Raw genomic sequence first — 19,586 nt, forward strand, 5'->3', positions numbered from 1 at the left:
AACAAGAGAGCATGGATAACAATATCTCTCTTTGAGGATTGGTTTAAATGCTGCTCCATTCCCGAGGTTGAAAAATATTGTAAAGACAACGACGTTTCTTTCAAGATTTTGCTTCTATTAGATAATGCTCCTGGACATCCTACGCATCTAGATGATTTCAATTCGAATGTGAGCTTCATATTTCTACCGCTAAACACTACTTCACTCATCCAGCCTATGGATCAGAGTGTTATTTTGAATTTAAAAGCATACTATTTACGCACAACATTTGCTCAGGCATTGTCTGCAGTAGACGATGAGAAAAATTTTACGTTAAGAGATTTTTGAAAATCTTACAATATTTCCCACACCATCTTAAACATTAGAGGCCTGGGCAGAATTACTAAATGTTGTTTAAATGGCGCATGGAAGACAATATGCCCATGTCACATAAAAGGCTTTGAAGGATTTGAAAAAGGTGAATCATTTGAAGAGGTTACAGATATGATTGTAAAGGTTGCAGAGCTACTCCAGTTGGAGATTGCTGCCAAAGATGTGGAGGAGTTAATAGAGGAAGAAGAGAAGGAATTATCTAACAAAGAACTTATTGGCTTGTGGCAGTGATAGCAAAAGAAGAAAATGCTGATGAAGCTCAAGATGAACTAAATGAGGAGCCAAGACATTTCGTGAAATTGCATTGACAATGGTGAGCTTTGAGAAGATGGATCCTGACAGCGAACGATTCTTAAAAGTTAACAGAAGGGTGAATGATATGCTTGCTTGCTACAAAGAAATCTACGATGAAAAGAAAAAAGCCACCGTCCCGTCATCCATTAATATGTTCTTTCGTAAGGTTGAGCAGCCAACCCCTTCCAAATCTCCACAGCCCTCAACCTCCGCAGCACCTTACTTATCAGCTAAGGATGTTGATTCTGGCAATGATGCTCGAGATGTAAAACTTATTGACATTATGCCTGTCTCCTCTCTTTTTTTTGTAATTTTATAATTTTGAAATTTTTGAAATTGCACGCTTTTGTCATTTTTCCTGTGCATAAGATAAAAAATTGAATAAATACAATAAATAATTCTATTTACATGTTCATTGAACACTTCTTTTTTGATTCAATCAATTCAGTGAGAACGGTTACGAGTGCTGCACAAGCATAGAGGAAATTCCAACTTACTTAGCGTCCTGTGGAATGCAACCCTTAATTAAAGTCGGGGAGTTCCTGTACACAACTCTGAATTAAATATAACTTTCTTACATTATATGGAATAGGAGCTCAATGGAAAGAAAAATAATTTGAAATAAATAACCAATATTTCAAATTAAGCAATTTCGAATTATACAGGCTCCACTGTATTTCCTCTTTTCCCTCAAAATGGAGGACTTGTATTGAACTCAAAAGAGATATACAGGGTGTTTCAAAAGTGATGGTCAATAATTTAAAGGTGAACTGTACAGACTACAATATGCAAAAAAAGACTAGTAAACATGGGTTCTTAAGTGAATCGTTTTCGAGATATTGCACATTTCTAGTTGGGATCCACCACTTACAAGGTGAACTGTACAGAGTTGGGATCCACTGCTGACTTGTTTGTTTAGGTTAAGTTATGCTCATTCTCTCCATTTCCCCCCTCTCCCAATGCTCTGAGACATAGCAGGCATACTTAACCTGTCAAAGGGTTGTCAACATGGAAAGAGGTTACAGCAACGAAAAGTATGTGGACATGCACTTCATGTATGGTAAAGCCAATGGCAGTGCACTCAAGGCTGCATGTTTGTACTATGAAGCATTTCTCCATTGAAGGCAGCCCAACAGGTGCACATTTATCAGGGTAAATCAACGCCTTAGAAAACGTGGGCGCTTTGCATATGGAGTATGAGCAGGTAGGCCCAGAAGCATAACACCTGATGTTGAGGAAAGGGTATTAGAAAGAACATCCTGTAACATGGAACATCTGTAAAATCCTGTGGTGTTGAAACCAAAATTTAAAAATGTATTATCTTATGTTTAATAAAACCACCCTTAGCAAAGGATTCACAGCTTTTTGCTAAACTAGTGCTCCCATAGTCAGTGGCAGATCTTAACAGAAAATGTGCATTCTCTCGAAAATGGTTCATTTGCTGCCCAGTGTTCACTGGGACTTTTTTGCTTATTTTAGTTTGTATTTTTGCCTTTAAATTATTGACCATAATTTTTTAAACACCCTGTATATTGTGAAAAAAAACCTAAAAAAAAAAATTTAACTATGTTATTTCTTTATTATGAGGTACAGTCAGTCCTCGTATAACACATGTTTACACGAATTCGATCATACACGATTTATAAATAGGAGAACAATATCGTGTGTAACACGAACCGAATTCGCTTATGCATGATTCGCCTGTGTTTACAAGAAATAGCAGTCGAACGCAAAATCACCCCAACTGAATGCAACACGATAGGAATGAAGAGAAGATTCTGAAAATGTATTTATGTTTTTTGTATCAGTGAAGGGGAAACACATTTCACCATAATAACGTAAAAACCCACACAATTCCGGCTATCGGTATTATTGCAAATGCAATTAGATCGAGTTTACTACTCGTTTATAACAGATTCCACTAGCAGGAACGCAACTGGAAATTGTTTTTATTGTATTATGGTAGTAATCCTCAGAAATGTGCTTTAGTAAAATGTGAGCTAGTGAGGTGTCAATAGTGTGCCTCTGCCTTTACAGTGTTGTTTATTCAGTTGCTACACGTGCACAGCTTTGTTTGTGTGTATCAAGCGTGCCTCCTCATTTTGTAATTGTGCTTTATTCCCTAAAAATAAGTAAAATACTTAAGGTGTGAAAAGGAAACGTCTTGGTGAAGACACTACAGATTCAGAGAGAAAAAGAAAAGCAATATCGATAGAGGCAGACTGGATCAAAAATTCTTACCCATGGAAATTTGTAGCGGCCTCATACTAGCGTTTATGGCCAAAATCACACTGGCCTCCGGCCCACCGGGGTTTCCCGGTAAGCCTTATGGCCAGTCCGCCTCTGTCGATAGGGAGAAAATATGAAATTGTGAAACACTTTGAGCGAAATGAAAGATCATGTGATATTGCACGTGCTGCAGGCCTAAATGAGGCAATGCTGAGAATTAGAAAGAATGCAGAGAAAATAAAAACAACTTTCATAGCAGGAACAACTCAAAGTGTAATAAAATCCATTAGATCAAGATAAAAAGAATTGGAAGGGATGGAACTGGTCATCTGTTTGGATAGAAAATCAAACAAAGAACAAGTTTGCTTACGATAGAAGCAAAAGCATTAGCAATATTTTATTACGTAATAGTTGTAATAAAATACTTACGTATTTTATTACGATTTATTTATTGTGTTTGGTAATGTTTTGGTTACAAATGTGTGTTCAATCTTGGGTGGTCGGCACCTAACCTTATTTTTCCCATAGGGTCTGTTGTTTATATTGCACGAGGGTTTCTAGGAACACAACTATCATGCTATATGAGGACTGACTGTAGGTAACTTTTTGGGTGACCTCATAAATTGTGGCATTAAGGGCAAGTTACTGCTATGGATAAAGGGATGGTTGAGTGTGAGAAGATAAAGAGTGGTTATTAATGGACACTGCTCTTTGTAGACTAATGTTATTAGTGAAGTTTCCCAGAGTTCAGTGATGGGCTCATTGTTGTATTCAATATTTATTAATGATATTGTTGAAGGTATATTAAGCTTAATGTCTAAGTTTGCAGATGATACAAATGTTGGCAGGGTGATTAATGACAGTAATCAAGGTAAGCTACTGCAACAAGATCTAGAAAAATTAGGCTGATGGGCTGAGAAATCGCAGTTGAAGTTTTAACATTGACAAATGCAAGATACTAAATATGGATAGCTGTAATTCCAAATTAAACTATGAACTGTGTGGTACTACAATCAGCGTAGTGGGAAATGAAAAAGGTTTGGGGGTAATTTGCAGTTAAATATGAAGTTCTCTGAGCAGTGTGCAGACAGGCTGCCAGGAAAGCTCATGGGGTTTTGTCAGTGATATACAAGGACTTTGCTAGGAGGGATAAGGAGGAATTATCCCTTTGTACAAGGATATGTTTAGTCTGCATCTTGATACCATATACAGATATGGAGGCCTTATTTTAGAAAGGATGTAGGTCTGCTGGAATGCATGCAGAGAAAGGAAATGAAGTTGGTGAAGAGAAGAAAATGGTACTCTTACCAAGAATGGCTTCAGTTCTTCAAATTGCAGTGTCCAGAGGCCTGGTACCTGTGAGAAGATCCAATTGAGGTGTTAAGATTTGAATGGATTCAGGGAGCTCAGTGTTGATGGCATTCTTTCTTTTGTTGAGACCACATACATGGGGGGACATAAATTCAAATTCAGGAGGGATGGTTGCAAGACAGATATGCAGAAGTTTGCCTTCAGCTAGTGGGTGATTGATTGTTATTATAAACTTCCATATGTTGTTTTGGAAGTATGCTGTTTAAATAAATTCAAGGAAGAACAAGTAAATTCTTGAAGGGGGATGGACGGATATGGTAAAAAAAATTTTTCCCTTTTTTTTTTTTTTTTTGGCTGATACTCTGTAAGCTTGCTTTCTTGCATCATTTGCCACTACTAATGCTAGAACTATATGCCAAAGAACTGATTATGTAATGATTGTTTTCTTAAATTTATTTTGATTTTCATAGATCTTTCAACTCGTGCGTTTTGATATTCAGTTGTAGAACATTTTTAAAAAATATATAATTGAATTTTTTTTTGATAATTAAATAAATTTTTAAACTGTTCTAGATAATCGACGTTTAGATGAATGGGTTGATAAGGACAGGTTTGATCTCAGTGCTACGTATAAGGATCTCGATGGAAAACATGGTCACATACAAGGAGATCTTTCTGATCAACCAGACAGAAAAATTACACGAAACCAAAAACGTAAGCATGATGAAATTAACCATGTCCAAAAGGTAAGAGTATGCTGTTTTGTACAATTGATTCTTGGATTGTGAATGTAATCCTTTGATTTGTGCTGTGTATTATCTGTGCATCAAAAACTGTAAACATAAATAATTCTAATAACTGGACATCAGATTATATGTATTTACATATGTGCATGTGAAAATGCATGTTGTGGCTGTTTTAGTCATTGATCATCGATTTATTTAAATGCATACACCATTGTATCATGAAAATATTGTAATGTGAGCCCAATAACACATTAAGTAGGCGCAGGTTAACATGATCACTGGTTAGCAGAATCAGCCACTTTATAAAATCAAATTTCAAAAAACCAATTCAAATCATTAAAATGCACTACACTTTCATCATTATCATATGTTTGATTAAAAAATCAGTTTCGAATGCCTTTGTGATATTTTTCTAAATCACATTTCTGGAGGTCACTACCATAAAACAATTTGCAGTTTCCAGTTTATTGGGCTTTTCTGTTAGTGCAGTCTCCTATAAATGGGTAGTAAACTCGATCTTATTGCATTTGCGATAATACCAATAGCTGGAATGGTATTGGTTTTTACGTTATGGTGAAATGTGTTTCCCTTCACTGAAATTTTCAGTCATATAAAAAGCATAAATAAATTTTCAGAACCTTCTCTTCATTCCTGTTTTTAAGCTTCGTAAACTTGTTACTCTGTATCTCACTTGTGCGTGTTGGTTGCAATTTATGTGTGCCATGTTTTTTGTTATTGATTTCTTATCTTTTTTTTACTGTCTTAAATTTTACAACCCAAAAAAAAAAAAAAAATGTAAGTGAACAAAAATATAATTTAGTTAGTATGTACATTACAGTATTAATTAAACTATGTATGTAAGCGTATATTTATTTTTTGTTTTGCTAACCTGCGGAAAATATTCTTCCAATTTTCACGTATCATTTAATTTTGTTAATTGGTAAGGTAATAAAGTGTAAATTTGTGCTTTATATTTTTACTTTTATAGCCTATGGATAATATTCCTCCTATTTTCGCTTATTAGAATCACCATTTAAAATAGAATTAAAATTCAATTCACAAATGTGATCACAATGACTGGTGCTTACTACATATCATATAGTGAACAGTATTTTATTATGGAGAGTCCATTGTAAAGTGATTTGAAGAACTCTTTATTGCATACAATTGATCATACAGTGAACCAATTGTAAAGCAGGGATCCACTGTATATTCTTTGAATGTTTAACAAAACAGTTCAATTTTTCTATAAAAATGTTATGAATAACTGGTTGGAGCTTTCACTTGCACTGTGGATCACCAACTGCAGAAAACATTTCAGTGGATGGCAGTGTTATCTTTTGTGTTATTTGTGAAAAGAACATTTTTCATTCAGAAAAAAATTCCAGCTAAACCAGCATGTGAAAACAACATCACACTTATGGCTTAACAAAGAAAAAGCAAGGAAAAGTTGCCAAGTCATTTGCTTTTAACCAAGCCATGTATCTCAAGAAAAGAGAAAATTGGACTTTTCTCAGACACTGATCCTTGTCTTATCAAGACAAATATCAGTATCATGTCTTGGTAAGCAGCAGTATTCTTTTCAATAAGTTAAGTAGTTTTCTTTTTAATATTTTTTCAAACAAAGCATTGAGGAAGAATTATCTTAATGCAATTGATATTTTTTGTGAAATTCACTAAGATATTGGAGAAAAGTGCATCTTGATTTCTGCCAATGAAACAGCAGACATTCATACCCATTGTGTTGCACATTTGGTATGAGAAATTAGATGGAGAACCTCATTTGCATTTACTTGCTAGTAAGGTTCTCAGAAACACAAATAACCTCACAATTGCAAGATTTGCGAATGATTCTTTATTACAGCTAGACCAAGAATTGATCCATGGCAAAAAAAGCCTGCATTTTTGTTAATGACACCACTCCATATATGGGAAAAACAGCTTCACCTTACAGGTTTTCTATCCAAACCTAATACATATTACTTGCTTACTCCATGGCTTACTTGTAGAAACAGTTTGGTAGAATTTTGGTAAAGTTAATTCTTGTGTAAACAAAAATCATTTATATAATATCAGTGTGTAGATACACCATAGATAACTCTTAAGAAATTGTTGTAGGCATCATTTGCTCTTTCTCATATTGTGCTCTGCCTTCACGACGAGTTGCCATGATGACAACTGAGATTAAGTAACAATAGTCTTCTCTATTAGTGAAGTGTTACTTATTCGAGGTAGTGCAATATCATAGCAACTCGTCGTGAAGGCAGAGCACAATATGAGAAAGAGCAAATGATGCCTACAACAAGAACAACTACTTTGTAGTTTCTTAAGAGTTGTCTATGGTGTATCTACACACCGATATTATATAGATATTAAACTCTTAATGTATTATGCCTTGTGCATTTAGTTATTTTAAACAAAAATCATTGTAAAAGCCCCCATATGCACAGTTTTGACTTGGTGCATAATGGCGTAAATTGCCAATGCACCATAGAAAATCAAATAACCAACCAACCGTACATAGCTATTTAAAGAGATATGCAATCTAGCTTTCCTCTGCAGCCAGAGCCAAGGCCTATTTTGAATAAGGCGAGGAACGTGGTATAAACTTTGATAAAAAAAAAAGGTTGTTGATGAATTGGATATTGCAGATTCTGTAGGTGCTGCTAATGTGCACTTCTTTTCCACTTAGGCTCATTTTGCATGGTTACCTAATTCTGTAAATGATTGTGAAACATGGGGACATTTTTCAATACAGTGCAATTGAGGAAGTAGAGAAAGTGCACTCTGAAATTTCAACCATTCCCTGTGGACGTAGAAATGAAAATAAGAAATAAATCTGAAAAAAAAATTTTTTTTTTAAAGAAAACCTAGATTTCACATTTTAAGAAGAATAGAGAACAGGAACTTCCATTTCAAGTAGAAGCCTCAAAGTTTTTTTAAATTTAGTTCTTTCACTTCCATTGATGTGGGTGTTTGTATTAAGTGCCAAAGCAACTAAGGCTATGAGGAATCAGTATTGTTCATTTGGTTTGCTTTTTCTGGACAAAAAAACCTGAGTTCTGGGTGAAAACTCCATGTAATTTTACACTAGACTGGCCCTGAGCCATATTGTGTAAAAAGCCCATAAAAATTCCCCTCATCATTCATGGGATCAAATTCTATCCTTTTCTACCCATTGTGGGAGGACAGTGATTATAACCACGGATTCTATGTGCGAGAACTCGGATCAGTTTGAAAAGATTTTGCTCTGTGATATTGGATTATAAATGCTAGAGATATACAGTTGGAGCACATTGAAAAATTGATAAATTTATAATTGGTGCACATTGAAAAATATATTGTTGTTTACTATAAAAAATGTTATTAGTATTAGCAAAATGCAAGGAAACTATAGCTTATCAATCAAAAATTATAATAAAAATAAAATAATAATAATAAGAAGAAAATTTTAAAAAAATAAATAATTAATAAAAGAAAGGGAAATAGACAACCTATGCATTTCCCACCTCCCATAGGTAATTATCCAGCTGACCTTTGAATTTCCCCAAACTGTCAGCCTCTACCACCCATGTAAGTAACTTATTCCAGTAATTTATAACTCTCTGGCTAAAATAAAACTTTCTGCAATCCAGGATCATTTAGAATCATTTATAACCGTGAAAATTTCGGCCTTATTCATTTTGCTTATGCCTCTCATAGCCTTAAACATGTCAATGAAGTCTCCTCTAAAGTGCCTAGTTTCCAAGCTCTGCAACCCACATATTCGAAGTCTTTCTTCATATGGATGCCCTTTTGCCGATCTTACCAGGTGAGTTACCTGTCTTTGGATCCTTTCAAGAAGCACAATGTCTTTCTTTAGGTGCAGTCTCCATATTTGAACACAGTATTCCAAGTGTGGTCGGACAATAACCTTATATAATGGGATTATGATGACTTAACTCTCTACTCACAATCGTTCGATAAATCATCAATAGAACACCATGGGACTTCCTTGCAACCAGTCTACAATGCTTGGAGAACTTCATGTCTGACTGTATTGTAATACCCAAGTCACTTTCCTCCACTACTGGCTTTAGTTAAACTCCGCGAAGTGCAGTTATCAAGTTATTTTGGGGTTACTGTTCTCCAGATGCAATACCTTACACTTTGCTGGATTAAAGCATAGTTGCCATTTTTTTGACCATTCCTGAAGTCTATCTAGGTCACTCTGAAGAAGCTGTGCTTGGCAGTGATCATTAACTACTCTACCAATCTTGACATCATCTGCAAATTTAGACATTACACCCTCTATACCTTCATTGATGTCATTTATGAAAATCAAAAACAACAGTAGTCCTAATACTGATCCTTGGGGAGCCCCATTTCTTATGTCAACCAAACCTGAGGAATAATCATTTATCACAATCCTCTGCTCCTGTCCTGAAGCCATTCAGCTATCCTTCTAAGGATTTTCCCTGTGATTCCAACTTGTTCTGGCTTATAAAGTAACTGCTCATGTAGGACTGAATCAAATACTTTGCTGAAATCCAAATAAACAATGTCAAAATTATTCCCTAAGTCCAGCTCTTGTGTGACCCTGTCAAAATAGCTAACCGGATTAGTTAAACATGATTTTCCCTTTACAAAGCCATGCTGAGTATCCTTCAGAATTCCATTTCTTTATAAGTGATCCCAAATTCCACCCTTGATCATTGTCTCCATGATTTTCCCCACTACTGAAGTTAGACTAAACATCCGGTAATTTCCCACTTCACTCTTAGAACCGCCCTCATATATTGGAGATACATTGGCACTTTTCCAATTTAACAGAATCACTGCCGAGTCCAGTGATGCTCTCATAAAGAGCCTGACTGGTTCAAAGCACTCACTTGCCTCCTCCCTTATGATTATAGGGTAAAAGTAAAGTAAACTGCAGCCATTATCAACCCACTGCAGGATGGAAGCCTCCTCAACAAATCATGTTGAGGGAAATCTGCCATGCTGGTGCAGTGCTGGTTGGCAGATCGACCGTATTTAGCAGTCAGGTGCTTGAACCCTGGTCTACTCAAGGAGCGTGTGCTACTGCCATCAACCCCAAGAACCTTACCGGCCTGTATGCTTGAAAGTTTTTTCATTAAATAAAAATGTGAAATTTCAACATCATTAATTAAATCGTTTTCAACTTCACTCCCATAATTCTCATTAAGAAAGAGTATTTCTTCTGTAAACATCAATGCAAAGTAACTGTTGAGTTCATCTGCAACTTTAACTTTGGTATCTAATACTATCCCACGCCCATTACATAAGGTTCTGATCTGGTTTGTCCTTCTCTTCTTTGCATTTATATATGTGAAGAATTCCTTATCCCCACTCTCTCCCAGTGATTTCTCATTATCTGCCTTTGCCTGCCTAACCTTTTCTGTGTCACTATTACACATCAATTTGTAGCTGTTATAGGCTTCAGTACTTTTTATTGCTCTGTAGCTTTTCCATGCTGCCTTTTTCTGCACAAGTAATCTGGCAACTTCCTTATTCGTCCAACTTGGAATCTTCCTTGTGGAGTATTTTTTAATGGTATATTCTCATTCAAAGCCCCTGTGATTAATGTTTTAATGGTATACCATAATTCAATTATATTCGCTCTCTGTGTGATATCTGCCCAGCTAATAGAGGCCATGTAGCACCTTAAGGCATTGTAATTTCTCTTTTCTGAAACTATAACCCTTTCCTTTGCCTTTAACCACTGCTTCTCTCTTCATTGTCCACCATAAAATTCCGTGATCACTTCTTGCTACTGGTTCCTGTACTATCAGCCCTGTTATGTCATCTGGCTCATGGGTGATGATGAGGTCTAGGATATTCATTGCGCTTAGGCTGCTTTTGATAAGAAGCACGACTCCACCATCCCTTCTATGTTCCCTATCCTTCCTAAATACATTATTCATAATTTACTTGAAACTCGTCAACAATTAAGACTTAGTGTTCTTGTATAGTTAACTACCCTAATACATCCCTTAAAGTTATTTAAGCTTGCTTCCCAGCCATTAGCTACCCATTCATTTGAAATGGTTCTGCCCTCAGAACATCTTGCTAAAATGTTCTGTTGCAGTTACAAACAAGAACTCTTGAGATATGTGCAAGCGTTACTTTGACCAATATTATCAGATAAATGCGTATCTATATTACCCCTGTTTCCCCCCCACACACACTAAACTAGCAGTTACCCTGAACCTTTAAGATATCCTCAATAATACTAGCATAAACTCTTGCACTGCCTTTGTTTAAATGTATTCCGTCTCTACAGAACAGATTCCTTCTACCTACAAGTGCGGGCTTAGCTGATAGAACCCCCCCCCCCAAAAAAAAAGCCTTGCAGAATCCTTGAAGTCTCGAGTCTTCAGGTCTTATTCCATGCTAGTTATAATATGATCCTTATTCTAAAATTTTTTACACACTAAATATAATGTAATTGTAATTCAGTTACTTATAATATATATTTTATTTCTTGTTTGCATGCATATTATCTGATGGCGCCTCCGTAGTCAAGTGGGAAGGAGCAGTAGTGCATATCACATGCTTCTTGATTACACCGGGGTTCGAGCACGTCACCACCAAATATGGAAGATGCGGAAAGGTCAGGGAATGACCACCGCATATCCCGGAGCAATATGGCCTTAGTTGCTAATGCTTCTAAAAACCAAAACAACAACAACAACAACAGCATATTATCTGATATCTAGTAATAACACTGTTAAACAACATATTTTTTTCGGTGAGGGAAGTTTTACTTTAATTTTCTTTTTCTCCTTAATTGTAGTGATGATCTGAAAATATTCCTGTCACTTCAGATTTTTGAAATATATCTTTTTTTTTTTATTAAAAGATGTATTTATATGATAACAGGAAATAAATTGCAATTAATTTTGATAATTTAATTTTTCTGAAGATGAGAAATGCCTGTTGTCCTTAAATGACACTGATCAACAAATTTTGGGTCATATCTTGTTATGGGCATGAAAATAATTATGGTTAAGACATTATATACTGAGGTTAGGAGAAATATACAATTTGGATGTCCTCAAGGCTTGGTGATAGGTCCCTTCATCTGGAATATTGTCTTAGATGAATTTTTAAATAAGGACATTGAAAGAACAAGATATATTGTCTTTCTGATTTCAGGAAAGTCTCATTCCTAATGAGATTAGAGAACAAAGCTGATATTGTATTAATGAAATTGTATAAATGGAGGACAAGGATAAATAAGTTGCAGATTTCGCAAGAAAAAACTGTTCAAGTGCTATTAAAGGACAAGTTAAGCATAAACAGAGCACTGACTGTTAGGCTGAATGGGAAAACAGTTTGGTATGCCAAAGTCACTAAATAATTAGGTTTACAAGTTGAAGGAAGGTTGTTCTTTATGGAGAACGCCAAATATCTTAAAAATAAAGTTTTAACGTTGTATGCCAAGCTCTGGAGGGTCATAATTTCCCTAATAGATTAACAGTAGCCTCTGTTAATCTATTATTCCTAATAGATTAACAGTAGTTGCTGGCAGAGATGAAAGTGATTCTTGCACTGCTTCTATTGGAATGAGCAGCAGCCTGGAAAACAAGATGCAGTGTATTTCATCGACTGCTGGGAGTCATTGCAGTACAAGTAAACACATGGGTTGCGTTAGAGTAGCTAAGAATAGGAACAGGTGCATGTATACTTGCATATACACCAATGCTAGGAGTTCTGTAAATAAATTTGATGAATTTGAGAGGTTGGTCAAAACATCAAAGGCAGATATTGTTGGGATATCAGAGACGTGGTGTCACACAGATATAAGGAATGCAGAACTGGGATTTGGGGAGTACAATGTGTACAGGAAGGATAGACAGGATAGGAAGGGAGGAGGGGTTATGCTATTAGTTAAGAAACACGTAAAATCCAAGGAAGTGCAGCCAGTCAACATCGCTGGACAGTGCAGTGTCGAGTAAGTTTGGTGTGACATAAGCACTGGGAGATCAAAATTGAGAGTAGGAGTGTGTTATAGGCCTAATGATGCTGATGAGTATAATAAAAAAACTGTACAGGGAAATAGTGGGCCAGTAAATCAGAAGGTCTTATAATGGGGGATTTTGGTGCCTCCGTGGCCAGTTGGGCAGGAGCAGCACACGCTTCTTGATTAGACCGGGGTTTGAGCCCGTGACCACCAAATACGGAAGATACAGAGAGGTCAGGGAATGAACACCGCATATCCCCTGAGCAATATGGCCTTAGTTGCTAATGCTCCTAAAAACCAAATAACAAACAAACAATGGGGGATTTTAATTTTCTGGATATTGACTGGAATTTGTGGGTTGGTTGCTCACACACTAGCAAGGCTTTTGTGAATTTATTGGATGATTGTTTTTTACATCAGCATGTTAGAGAGACAACTAGAGGGAGTAATACTCTTGATCTGATTATCAGTAGTGATTCTTCATGCATTAAGAATCTGCAGATAAAGGAACCACTAAGTGGCAGTTATCACAGTGTGCTGAAGTGGGATTTACTCAAAGAAGTAACTACCATCAGGGATAAAGGGAAGGATTTTTGCTTTCGTAAAGGCGACTATGGAGGTCTGAGACAGTATTTAAATTCTATACGGTGGGACCAACTGATGATGTTACCAAAAGCAAATTCAAAATGGGAGGCATTCAAAGAATTAATCTTGGAAGCCAGAAGGTTTTACCTACCAACTAAGAAATATTGTTTAAGGTTTAGGCCTAAATGGATATCACATGAACTAATGAGACATGTGACAGAGAAGAAAAATGCATAGGATACATATAAATTAATGGGTGACATGGAAGCCTATGATAGATATAAGCTGGTCTAGCCAAATCACAAAGGAGATTAGGCAGGAAAAGGCATATTATAAGAAATCTTTGGCGAAGAAAAACAGCAAAGAGTTCTTTAAGTATGTAAACTCTAGAATGAAAGGGATGAACCAGGTTGGTCCACTGGATATTGATGGTTCAACTGTTGTTGATCCTGCTCGGGTGGCTTACAAACTAAATTAATATTTTGCCTCTACATTCACTCATGAGGAGTTATTCAGGGAGGGAATGCCAGAGGTGAATTAAACTCTGGCAGTGAGCTAGATGATTTTGTAATAACTGAGAGGAAAGTGGAGGAGAAATTGTTGAAGATAAACGTAAAAAAGCCACCCAGGGTGGATGGGATCTATCCTGTTATATTCAAGGAGGCAGCAAATGAAGTAAGCAAACCCTTAGCCATAATTATGAGAGCTTCCTTGGACTCAGGGGAGGTACCCATGGACTGGAGATGCGCAAATGTGATCCCAATTCACAAAGGAGGATCAATTGGCGACAAAAGTAATTATAGACCTGTTAGTTTAACTTCTGTTCCAGGGAAATTAATGGAGGCACTGGTTAAAGAAGCACTGCAGGATCATCTAGACAAGACTTCAGGTATAGCTCGGACACAGCATGGTTTTGTTAAGGGGAAGTCTTGTCTGACCAATTTGATTGGATACTATGATGTGGTCCCAAAGGAACTGGATGCAGGGAATAACTTTGATATCATATATTTGGATCTTAGAAAGGCTTTTGATACTGTTGCACATGGAAGAGTGCTGCACAAATTGGAGCAGTGTGACATTGGAGGCAAATTGCTGCTGTGGATAAAGGGATGGTTAAGTGGGAGAAGACAGAGAGTGGTAATCAATGGACACTGCTCTTCGTGGACTAATGTTATATTATTGGAGTCGCTCAGGGTTCAATATTGGATCCATTGATTTTTTTCTGTATTTATGAATGATATTGATGATGGTATATCAAGCTTAATGTCCAAGTTTGCAGACGACATGAAGGGTTGGCAGGGTTGTTAAGGACACTAATGACAGTACGCTGCTGCAACAGGATCTAGAAAAGTTGAGCAGATGGGCTGAGAGGTGGCAAATGAAGTTTAACATTGACAAATGAAAAGTACTATATATGGGAAGCAGTAACCCCAGAGTAACGTATCAACTCTGTGGTACTACACTGACAGTGGTAGAGAATAAAAAGGACCTGGGGGTAATTGTGCAGGCAGATATGAAGTTTTCTGAGCAGTGCAGACGGTCTACAAGAGTAGTTCATGGTGTCTTTTCAATGATATACAGGAATTTTTCTAGCAGAGATAAGGAGGTGATTATCCCCTTGTATAAGGCAATGGTCAGGCCAACCTTGAGTACTGTATACAGGTCTGGAGGCCTCATTTTAAGAAAGATGTAGAGCTGTTGGAACAAGTAGAGAGAATGGCAACAAGATTAGTGGAGGGAACGAAGGGTTACTCTTACAAAGAAAGGCTTAAGTTTTGCAGATTACAGTGTCTGGAGACTAGGCACCTGCGAAATGATCTGATTGAGGTGTATAAAGCCTTGAATGGTTTGAGCATGCTGAATGCTGATGGGATTCTTGCTCAAAATAATCACCTGAGAGGTCATAAATTTAAATTGAGGAAAGACAGTTGTAGGATAGATGTTTGGAAGTTTGCCATTAGCCAGTGGGTAGTTTATTGGTGTAACAGACTTCCATCTTTTGTTGTGGAAGTTGATAGCCTAAATAAATTTAAAGCTGAGCTGGACAGGTATTTGGAATGAATGGAGGGGTGAAATGGGAGCGGGTTTTTTTTTTGGCTGATGCTGCATAAGCTTGTTTTCTTGTATCGTATGCCTCTACTAATGCTAATAAGATTTGATTAGAAAATAAAAGACCAATTGATCAACCTTTTGTATGAATGTCTATTTGTGCTCATCATGACATATACCTAGTGTGGATGCATAGAATAAGTAAAGTAGTTATGCAAAATTATACTTTACAAGAACTGAGATTTGCCTTTTTGGGTGTGACCAGGGCATGCAGTACTTTTTTTTAATGAAAACCCCAAACACCAGAGGTATTAGAACCTATAGTACTGTGCATGGTTTGGAGGTTGAGAAGACGAAAGAAGATATTTGTTGATATTAGACTTGAACTTCTATAGACTATAATTTTTAAGAAATACATATGAAGGAGGGTTGTTCCAGAAAATGGCATTTGAATAAATAAACGAAGAAGATGAAAAGTTGGTTCTATGAGTTTGAAGATGGACAGTAAATGGATGTTGGCTGGTGGTGGCACAGGTTCGGATTGTTTTAAAAGAGGGAGCAGAAATTATAATAGCAAATTTAGAAGAACAGTGCCCATGGAAGTATCTGTAGAAAAGGCATGCAGCAGAAACAGTACATCTATAAGACAGAGAGGGGAGAGTGTTAGAAATGAGTCGTTAATTAACCTAACTGTCCTCTTCCGAATGGAATCTAGAAGCCTGAGAGAGGTTTTGGGAGCACCGCCCCAGATGTGGGAACAATATTTCATGGCAGGCCGGATTTGCAATTTGTACAGAGTCAACAGCTGTTCGCAGGAAAAGTAATGCCAGGAGCGAAAGAGAAAACCAAGATTTTTAGATGCAGAGGAAGCAATATTTGTAATGTGCTTGTGCCAAGAGAGATTAGAAGTCTGGGTAATTTTCAAAAGAAATGTATCATATTGCCTAGAAATTGGAGTGTCACTAAAGATAAGCATAGAAGCAGAAGGATTAAAAACAACTAAGTTGTCTTTGCCCCACCGGAGAATTACCTGGAGATCAGCATTTAAGGAATTGGGAGCGGATTTTTGAGAAGTTGAAGCTGATTGAGCAGGGCATTATTTCTCAAACTGGAAAGTGGAATGCAATGTGTTATAATCGGCAAAACTATGGATAGGATTTGAGGTCAGTGGAAGAAGGTTATTAATATACAAGAGGAAAAGAGTGGTGAAAAGAATTGAACCTTGGGAGACACCAGCATTAGTGGAGAAGTTAGAAGACAGAGGACCATTTACCATCACCCTCAGTGAGCAGTCAGTAAGAAAAAACAGTTGGGAAACCATGTGATGGAAGCTTGTTTAGAAGACCTTTATGCCATACACAATTGTAAGCCTTAGAGATGTCAAGAGCAACTACTTGTGTTTCACTGAACTTTTCCATTGAATTTGTCCATAAATGAGTAACATAAGCAAGAATATCACCAGTGGATCGACACTGACGGAATCCATACTGGCGAAAAAGTACATGGGGTTTGGCAGACTGTAAGTGGAAATGGACATCATTGAGATGTGTTTGGGAGGTTTAGATCTTTTCGCAGATAAGTTTGCTCTCTTAGTTTAACAATTCATGGTGTATTCAATAGTAAGAAAAAGTTTGGGGGGGATATGCTGTATGAAGTAATGAAACTTTTGGATGTGGTGTACACATGGCGAGAATATATTCAGATCCTTGACATAATGTGGACTCGACAATGGCTCCCTCATACACACTACTTGGACTCCCTACAGTCACCATCTAGCATAGTAGAGGTAGCAAGATTATACACTAGCTGATCTGGAAGCCTCCTAGAGCGTTATTAATAGGTTCGGTCTGTGTGCTAACTAACGGCTGACCTGCAAACATCGTTTTACAGCTGTGCCCTCAAAATGTAAGGAAGTTTGGATCTCGCCATGGTGTTCATCATAACCTCAAAAGACATCAATCTTATAGCAGGATGGAAGAGATGGGTGAGGTTTGACTGGAATTTAGCTCTGGAGACTAAACATGGCTTCCACCACTTCAAGTCTTCAATAAGTAAAGTGGCGGTATTGCACCGGTTGATGAGAGTCATCTACCACATAGTATCGCCTGGTAACATAGGGGGGGCGGCATTCCTCTGTGTGGTATGGGTGCCACTTGTAATTGTTGGTTCACACCTGTGTGGTCACTCACAGTGTGCTTGCACATGGGGGTAATACCCAGGATTACTAACAGTTCCACCATCACGAAGGTGCGAGCAGAAGATTTGGCTGTCAGAGACCGTCCGAAATTCGTCAAAATTGGGTCACTTGACTTGAGTATCAACCGAATATCAGTTCTACCGGACTTCCGAGGACTGTCTCTCTGAAGCTGTAGAGATACCATCAAGGGAGATGCCTGTTAAGTATGTTATATTATTGAGTGGCCTTTTGTATTTGACTGATAAAAATATAAGAAAGGCCACTACGGGTGTGTTAAGTTGCCAAAATGAAAACAAAGTGTATGTGTGATCAGTGAGAAGCCACGGATACTAAAGAATTTATGACTTTATGGCAAAATGATTGGCAAAACTCTAATATAGGTAGGCAGACATACTTGTTTATACCTCAAGTAGGAACTGTGAATAAAGAGAAGACATGGCTACAATTTGGTTTAAATGCAAATTTCCTAACTAGACATTTCCTAAAAACTGTCTCAGACAGTTTTAAATTCTGTACATTGGGACCAAATGATGATGTTACCAACAGCAAATTCTAGGTGGGAAGCATTCAAGATATTAATAGTTGAAGCTACTAAACGTTTCATAACTATTAAGAAATATTGTTCAAAGTTTAGGCCTAAATGGTTGTCAAATGAACTGAGACTCGTGGCAGAGAAGAAAAATGCATGGGATGCATATAAATTATCAGGCTACACAGAAGCCTATGATATATATAAGCTAGTTTGTAATCAAGTCACAAAGAAGGTTAGCCAGGCGAAGGCAGACTTGATTACAAGAAATCTTTGGCAAAAGGATTCTAAGAAAAACAGCAAGGATTTCTTTGCTTATATAAACTCTAAAAGGAAGGGGATGAATCTGATTGCTCCACTTGATATCGATGGTTCGACTGTTGACGATCCTGCTGAGATAGCAAACAAACTGAGTGAGTATTTTGCATCTACATTCACACATCAGGACTTATTAAGTACACTCACACATGAGGAGTTATTAAGGTTTGAAAATGCCACAAGGTTATCAAATTGTAACAGGGTGCTTAATGATTTTGTAATAACTAAGAACAAAATGGAGGAGAAATTGAAGTTAAACATAAGAAAGGTACCTAGGGTGGATGGGATCTATCCAGTTATATTAAAGGAGGTGGCAAAGGAAGTAAGCAAACCCTTAGCCATAATTATGAGAGCATCCTTGGACTCAGGGGAGGTCCCCCACGAACTGGAGATGTGCAAATGTGTCCCCAATTCACAAAGGGGATCGAAGGGTGACAAGAGTAATTACAGACCAGTTAGTTTAACTTCTGTTCCTGGTAAAATAATGGAGTCACTGGTTAAAGATGCATTGCAGGATCATCTAGACAAGACTACAGCAATAATTCAGACACAGCATGGGTTTGTTAAGGGAAAGTCTTGTCTGACAAATTTCATTGGTTATTATGATGTGGTTACAAAGGAACTGGATGCAAAAAATAATTTTGATATCATATACTTTGATTTCAGGAAAGCTTTTGACACTGTTGTGCATGGAAGACTACTGTACAAATTGGAGCAGAATGGTATTAAGGGTAAGTTGCTACAATGGATAAAAGGATGGTTGAGTGGGAAAAGACAGAGGGTCGTAATGAATGGGTGCTGCTCTTTGTGGACTGTTATTAGTGGAGTCCCACAGGGTTCGGTGTTGGGTCCAATGTTGTTTTGTATATTGATCAATGATATTGATGAAGGTATATCAGGCTTAATGTCGAAGTTTGCAGATGATACAAAGGTTGGCAGGGTTGTTAATGACCGCAATGGCAGTGTGTTACTGCAGCAGGAACTAGA

At 37.1% G+C, this 19,586-nt stretch overlaps 1 protein-coding gene across 3 annotated transcripts in view; it reads left to right on the forward strand.

Annotated features, from left to right (window-relative positions):
- mof (males absent on the first) overlaps positions 1 to 19,586 on the forward strand; it is a 220,151-nt gene that overhangs the window by 92,410 nt on the left and 108,155 nt on the right. For all 3 annotated transcript variants that reach the window (XM_090368765.1, XM_090368764.1, XM_090368766.1), the window contains exon 3: positions 4,780 to 4,952. In XM_090368765.1, the coding sequence (XP_090224891.1) occupies positions 4,780 to 4,952 (173 nt within the window). The remainder of the gene's footprint in view (positions 1 to 4,779; positions 4,953 to 19,586) is intronic.

This window comes from Mastigoproctus giganteus, chromosome 2, assembly GCF_048544385.1.
Source record: "Mastigoproctus giganteus isolate SK-2022 chromosome 2, ASM4854438v1, whole genome shotgun sequence".
Lineage (NCBI taxonomy): Eukaryota > Metazoa > Arthropoda > Arachnida > Uropygi > Thelyphonidae > Mastigoproctus > Mastigoproctus giganteus.